Raw genomic sequence first — 7,726 nt, 5'->3', positions numbered from 1 at the left:
AGAAATTCCTAATGCACTGCACAGGTCACTATCCTTCTTTAAATTAACAAACTGGTCGAATGGGAAACAAACACAATTTCTTTGTGAAGTGTGCAGTCCTCACTTGTGAGATGTGGCCTTCTGGCACTGCAGATTATGGTTGCTAGGCCACTAGACTAACAAAGGGAGATTAATGTGACTGTACAAGTAACTTCTGTGGGATAAGTAGATAAGAGGTGAAGGTGGAGGAGGCAGGACAAAAGAAAACAAGGTGCAACATGACCGGAGTGGTAGAATTTGCAAGGAATTGCAGTAATATGCAGTTTAGTATCTGAAATATTGAAGACACTAGTAATACTTAAGTGAAAGGTTAATTTTATAACACTCTTGCAAAAACTTTATAGATGATAATGGGGGATGGAAAGTGATGGAATAAAACCGGTCTGGACCTAACACCTCACCCAATGTGATTCTGTGCATTTCCTGTCAAATTCTAATATAAATACTTTTAATATTCACTAAAATCAGAAATTAATACTCAGTAAACTTGTTTTATATTTTATTTTTAATCTTTATTTACCGCTTATTCACATCAAAACAAACAATATGCTCATCATGAGAGAAAATAACCATGTTAAATAATGGAAAAAATTGTATACAAATAGCCATTTGAATTCCAAAGGCAAATTTCAATTTGACTATAGTTGTAATCCCTTTGGGTTTGCTTTCTCTAAACATTCAATCTCTCACGCTTTAACAGAAATGATCAAGAAAAGTGAATTAACTCTGAATGCTTGAATCTTTACTGAAAAAGTTTTTAATTATATATTCAAGTACAACATTCATGACTTTCACTGGGATGGCTGGGTGTCTTATGTAACTAATCAGGGAACAGAAACAATGCCAAATGATTTATGAAACTAACCAGCACAGTACATGAAATTCATTCTCCCTGTATAAAATTTGTAGTTGGATTCTAAGAGTGTGATTGTGCACCATTGAAGTCCATGGCAAAACTGTTAACTTTGCTGGTGCAGTGTCAGACCTTAGAGGCCCAATACTGAAGCTTTATATAAGTAGAATTAATTTCATCCATTGTGTTGGTTATTTTCAGCAGCCACTTAGACCTCCCACCTTCCCATAATGGCTGGTCTTCCAGCTGCCCTTCTGCACTATTTACAGAGTACTGGCATCACTATACAAGCATAAATGAAAATCCACTATCCCTCCCTTGCTCTACTCCTTGGTGTGATCTTCTGGAGGGCTGGTATGAAGTCTCTTCTCATGGCATGTAGGCAGCCCCCCTTCCCCTGCACAGTCCACAAGTAGGGCCTTGTGCCAGTCCTCAGGATTGGGGTGAAATGCAAACTGAGAATTTGTGCAATTGTTTGTGAATCATATTCCAAAAGAGAATTTTTCACTGTCTAAAGTAGTGAATACTTTAGAACAAAGAGTTCCATGACCTATTCATGAACAAATTGAGAAAAATGAAATTATTTGCTGAATAAACTATTCATTGTGTTATATTTACTCAGTTCTACTGTGACTAGCAGAGAGTTCTTTCCAATGTATATATAGTAGAACATACAAAATAAAATCTAGTTTGCACTGTAGGGTGTGTGCTGGAACACACACACACACACCCTATCCCACCACACCCCCCTTTCAACCTTGAACTGGGTTTTCTGGAACAGGATTAAGAATTTCATTACAATGGTTTCAAATCACTTTTATTCCACTGCAGTTATGAACCTGTTGACTAATCAATATGCACATTTACAGCTGAACACATGCCCATTGCCTAAACTTGATATGCTTGCTATGTGTATAACTTATGGCATTAAAAACATATTTTAGGATAAACATTTTGGTTCATGTAAAACAACACGACTTAGTAACACTAACTATGGTGTTTCATTTAATATTTTAACTGTGTCAAAAGGGCAGTAGCAAAGTTAACCCTACATCAATCCCACCTCAAGTTGTTTACACCCACAAACATCACTGTGACCAGGATTTCACTTGGAAATGTGATCTTGTCATTTATTTTAATGTGAAAATGCTTCTAGATTGCATCTCAAAGCCTCTTTCTCAGTCTTTTGGCAGGCTACTGGCTCCTTCCCCTTCTAGAATTTACATGTGCTGATCAGGCATTGGCATACCTTTGCTTTCAAAACATAAATGCTTTCAGTGAAGAGAAGGGAGTTCCAACAGCTATTAGCTGACTATGTTCTTTTTTTGTTGCAAAATCCTCTTTTGAAATTAAATAATTTGTAGATGTATATACCAAATGTTTTCAGTGAATGCTACCCTTTCGCGATATATCAAAAATCTATTCCCTTCATCAACCCATTAAACTTCAGCCTTCCCCATTCTCACCTCTTTCTTCTCCTCCCTACAGCTGTGGAGATGATATTTCATAGTGTCCACAGAGGGGTTAAGTGGGAAAACACACAGAAGACAGCTTTCTACCCCCAAAAAGTTTACAGTCCAAATGCTGGACTTCACATTAATCTAACATGCAGCAGAAAGGTGAAGGAGGATAAAGGTTATAGATATAATTAGGTATTCTTTTTCGATAGATACATCAAATATTTAAATGGGAACACTTCATTTTGTTTTGGTGATGCAGAAATGAGGTTGGTTTTTTTTTTTGTAACCATTCCCACTTTCTCAAACTTCAGTCACACACTTTTTGCAGAGTTGGACTGTGCATTTCTCTTTTCTGCACAATCAATTTTTTAGCTTTTGCTATCAGAGTTCCATGTTATGTTTTGCATGGAGGTGTAGGGAGAACCCAACTGAGATAATCTGTGGAGAAAAAGAAAGACAGGTTATAGAGTTTTACAAATATCTTTTCTCTACACACAAAGAGTGTACTCAGTCATGTTCATTTGTATTTCACTATATCCTACGTTCATATGCTTTATTTGTGTGTTAGAAAGGGTTTATGACCTTTGTGTTATTCCAATTCAATAAAAACATCTAAAACTGCCCACTTCCCCACAAAACAAACCTTTGAAACTTTCTGAAATCCAATGCTTTCTAATATGGAAGACAATTCAATCCTACTTTGATTATAAGAATAGCCTTACTAGTCCATCTAGCCCACGCCCAGTATCCTGTCTCTGCCAGCGGCCAGATGCTTCAGAGGGAATAAACAGAACAGGCAATTATTGAGTGATCTGTCCTGTCAGCCAGTCGCATCTTCTGGCATTTGGAAGTTTAGGAACACCCAGAGCAAGGGGTTGCATTCCTGATCATTGTGGCAAATCGCTATTGATGGACCTATTCTCCATGAACTTATCTAATTATTTTTTGGACCCAGTTATATCTTTGTCCTTCACAACATCCCATAGCAACAAGTTCCAAGGGTTGACTATGTATTATGTGAAGAAGTACTTCCTTATGTTTGTTTTAAACCTGCTGCTTATTAATTTCATTGAGTGACTCCTAGTTCTTGTGTTATGTGAAGGGGTAAATAACACTTCCCTATTTATTTTCCCCATATCTTCCTGACTTTATAGACCTCAATCATATCCTCCTCTTAGTTGTCTCTTTTAAGATGAACAGCCTCAATCTTTTTACTCTTTTCTTGTATGGAAGCTATTCCATGCCCCTAACTATTCTCATTGCCCTTCTCTGTACTTTTCCAAATTCTAATATATCGTTTTTGAGAGAGGGTGACCAGAACTATGCACCATATTCCAGGTACTGCCCAGTCACCCAGTTTAGGGGGATCCCTTTGTAAGCCCTTGCAGTCAGCTTTGGACTCAACAATCTCAAGTGATTTATTAAGATGGCAAATTCTGGTAACAGGACCAGTTCCAATCACTGAATGGACAATCCAACAAACCACAGGTGTTTTTTAAAAATAAAATACTTGCACAGTTAAAAGGGGAGTGTTTGTGCATGTACACGCATGTAAAAGATTTGTTTTTAAAGTACACCATTCAAAATATGTCTGGCCATATGCACTCAAAAATATTTGAATGCATCAAAATGATCCGCAATACATAGGATAAAAGGAACCCAGGACTTAGTGGTCTAGAGGCCACTAGATGATGACACAGCAGATTTTCTACAGTAGCTAATGGGATGAGCTGCCCAGCAGCATACTAGAAACTTTCCAGGTTATTTGTTTATGGTGACACAAGCCACGGAAATCATGGGATCTCATGGGTGATTTACCAGCCACATTCACGCATTCACCCAGACATATACTAGACCTGACCTGCAGTCTGGGAGAGAACACTAGGGGAATAACTAGTATTAGAGGCAGGACTGGTAGCCCTATCTATTATGAAGGTTGCCCCACACGTCACTCTGTTTTCAGTTGCATATAACTTTACCAAAATGTAACCCTTTGGGCTGAAGTTTCCCCTCCGCCTGAAGTCTTCTGGAATATTTCTGAGAACATGAAAGAAAAACACATTGTTCTACAAACAAAAATGCATTAAACAAAAATGCAGATGCCCTGTTATTTGAGAAGCTCTGGCACCCCTGTGCTTTGGAACAGGGGTATGAATATTTAGTGGGGACATGACCTTCATCTCAGCGTCCTGATGTCTGCTGCCTCCAGGAAAATCTATCCACCTTTAACAAAATTATAATTTAAGCATTTAAAACATTACAATTTGCACATGCTCAGGAGAGACCAGCTAGAGTTTTCGAGAAATGGACAGTGACTAAATGCTCATGTGACCTCGCTGCAGCTTTCCCTGCAGCCAGCTGCGGTAGCAGTCTGTATCCAATGCCAACCCTCCAGGATTGTCCTGGAGTCTCCAGGAATTAAAGCTTCATCTTTAATTCAAGATTACCTCATGTGAAAACACCTCCAAGAACAGATCCAAGCAAAAGTGGCAACCCGAACTATTGCTCAACTCCCCCCATGGAGCTGCCGCTGGGCGAACAGAACGGGAGGGCGGTGGTGAGCCCCTGCTCCCCAGAGGCCCCGCACCCAGGCGGGCCCAGGGGCTCTCCTGCGGCCGAGCACCCCGCCCAGCCGTCGCCCGGCCGCTCAAGGCGCGCTCCTACTCCGCTGGCTCCAGTCCGGCGGCCGAGCGCTTCCCAGGCGGTGCCGCTGGGCTCGGGGTGACCCAGGCCCTCGCCTCGCTGCGATGTGACACCCTGTCGGGGCGTGGCCGATACCTAGCGAAACCCCGACCTCTAGCCGCTTGGCGCATGCGGCCTCCTGCCTTCGGCTTGTGGCCCCACGTGACCTGGCGGGAGGGGGCGGGGCGCCGCTGCGTGTCTCTCTCTTCGGGTCCCCGCTGGCGGCGGCGGCGCAGAGGCGAGGGGGGGGCGGATCCATCATGGCGTCCATGCAGGTGAGGAGTTTGTGGCGGAGCCGGGGAGGAGGTCGCCGGGCGGGACGCTGGAGTGGAGAGAGCGGCGTTTCCGGGTGACCGGAGCAGCTCCTGGCGGGAGGGGAAGTTCGAGGCAGCTGGGCAGGGGAAGCTGCGGGAGGAGCGGCGGTTGGTGGGGAGGCTCCGGGGTGTCCGTGGATGGAGGGGAGGTTTCTCTCTCCGGGGCAGGGGGGCACTATAACCTTCCCCCCACACACACACCTGGTGTGTGTATGTGAGGGATGTGGCAGGCACCCCGCCCGCGGGGAAGTGAGAGTGTGTGTGTGTGTTGGGGGGGGTTCTGGTAGAGAGACACGCTCCTCCATATGAGGAAGAAGTGTGGTGGAGAAGACCTCCAGCTCCCGGGGGGGGGGGGGAGCGGGGTGTGAAGGTGAGGAGGAGATTCTCCCTGCTCCCCGAGTGTGTAAGGAATGGAGGATGTGATAGAAACAACCCCCTTCCTGTTCTCTGGGTGCATGTAAGGCTCATACGCGGGTCTGCAGAGAGACTTCCAAAACCTTCCTAAGGGAGTTTATGAAGAGAGGAGAGGGCATGGCAGCCTGAGGTTGAGATGGGTCTCACGAAAAGACAGCCTTGACACCAGGAATCGGTGGCGGGTGAGAAGGGGCGTCTTCCGCATTAGAGGGAACAGCAGGGTGCCTGCTTGGGCTGGTCTGCAGTGGGTGTAATAACATGTCACAGCAGCAGGACGTTTCAGGTTTCTACTAGAATTTTTTTTCTCTCTACCTTTTGTGGAGAAGTATTTAGATGGTGGCAGTCAAAACAGCTGTGGAGGTTTAGATTACTTGCTCTGTGCAACAAACTAAATTTGAAGGCAGAAGCGTCCACGTTTACAGTGTTAAGACAAGGTTATGAAATGCTCTGAGAAGGGAGACGAGATAATTCAGTTCCAAGACTGTTCATGTTTATCTCACTCATAACAAAGTGGTGCCTTTTTTCTTAACACATTTTCACATCTCATTTATTTCTAAAAATTAATACTTCTTTTGCCTTTTCTCTTTCCTTTCTGGAGCAGTGTCCTCTGCCCAATTTTTCTCATCTTTTCCCTTTTGTTTTTCACTTTTCCCTTCTGAGCCAGTGGATTTCAAAGTGAAACAAACTAATTCAGTGGCCAAAATAAAAAAAACCTGGTTACCATGAATTAAGATTGCTTGGTGGTATGTCAAACTCAGACATCTGAAAACCAGGAAATGTAGTTAGGGCTGCCCATGTAACCTGGCAGCCTCCTCACTATTGTACCAGGGCCTCACCACTGCAAGCAAGGAATGCATCTCTCTGAAAACTGCGCTCCCTGGTGTACAGACATTTCTATTTCTGTTACTTCTTCCCCTCTTATAACCTGACTCATCCAGTGCCTGGAGCAAAGTACAACTGTGTTAAAATGGAATAGCATTAGGGTACTTTGGTGGAGCTGGCAGGGTGCTGTGAACCCCTACTCTCTTGCTGCCTCTGCCATAACTCCCTTCCTCTCACTGCAGCCCCAAACCCTTCTCTCCCTATTCTTTCACTCTTTTGCCCCCTTCCTTCCCAAAAGCATTCATGTCTAACACTTTTCTCCCAAAGACTTTGATTACATTCAGCCCCCTCCCCAAATTGCTACAATTTGAGAATTATAGATGGTAATCTTTTAGCCATGTCGTCTCAAAGTCCTTTTATCTTAGAGTGGAGCTTGTGATTAATTTATCCTTAATTATGTTAATTGAAGTGTGAGCTCCCAGCAGGCAAGAGGTCTGTGATTCAAGCAGTCATGCGTATCGTTCAGTTTAACAGTACATGGCACTAGAAGGAAGCCATTTTTTTGTTTGGGGTGTTTTTTGGTTTTTTTGGGTGGTGGTGGTGGTGGGAGCTGCCACATGGGAACCCCTTGGTTAGATTGCTTCAAGCTTGGATCATTAATGTTACCCTACACCCTATAAGAGAGACCAAATTTCTCATTCTCATTAACCATTTGGAATGTAGAGTACAGTATTTGCAAGAATTAGAATTTTACATCATATAAATGTCACAGCCCTAAAGCCTATGCTCAAACATGGCGTCTGTTTGGCCAATTGTTGGTCAAAAGGTCACATTGGTACCGTGTGCAACACCATAGTGCGGTGTGCAACATTATAGTGCCGTGTGCATTTTCCTGCTCTTTCCCCTGGTCAACTAAGGGTCAGACTAGTGCCGTGTGCAGAATACCAGCATGCCATGTTCATAGGGCAGTGTGCCATGTGCAGATCTTGTTTACGTAGAGGGCACGAGCTCGGAACCTGGAAGGCGAAGGAGCCAGGGACCAATCAGACGCTGACACGAGTAAGAGAGCCTTCGAATAAAACTGTATCTCACGCCAAAATCTGCAGGAGTATCCGCGGGCTAGCTGAAAGGCCTGATCACCC

The 7,726-nt window shown here is 43.7% G+C and overlaps 1 protein-coding gene and 1 long non-coding RNA gene across 3 annotated transcripts in view; one reads left to right on the top strand and one right to left on the bottom strand.

Annotated features, from left to right (window-relative positions):
• Positions 1-530: 530 nt before the first annotated feature.
• Positions 531-5,137, bottom strand: LOC115646876. Its single transcript, XR_003999164.1, has 4 exons — positions 4,800-5,137; positions 4,332-4,389; positions 2,359-2,790; positions 531-1,442 (listed from the first exon to the last, which is right to left on the bottom strand). It is a non-coding gene; the product is annotated as an uncharacterized LOC115646876 (long non-coding RNA).
• An 80-nt stretch (positions 5,138-5,217) lies between these two features.
• Positions 5,218-7,726, top strand: part of UBE2W (ubiquitin conjugating enzyme E2 W) — a 42,948-nt gene continuing 40,439 nt past the window's right edge. For both annotated transcript variants that reach the window (XM_030553276.1, XM_030553275.1), the window contains exon 1: positions 5,218-5,309. In XM_030553276.1, the coding sequence (XP_030409136.1) occupies positions 5,295-5,309 (15 nt within the window). In that variant the 5' untranslated portion in view covers positions 5,218-5,294. The remainder of the gene's footprint in view (positions 5,310-7,726) is intronic.

Source organism: Gopherus evgoodei, chromosome 2 (assembly GCF_007399415.2).
Source record: "Gopherus evgoodei ecotype Sinaloan lineage chromosome 2, rGopEvg1_v1.p, whole genome shotgun sequence".
Taxonomy (NCBI): Eukaryota; Metazoa; Chordata; order Testudines; family Testudinidae; genus Gopherus; species Gopherus evgoodei.
This window is presented reverse-complemented; position numbering and strand designations above follow the sequence as displayed.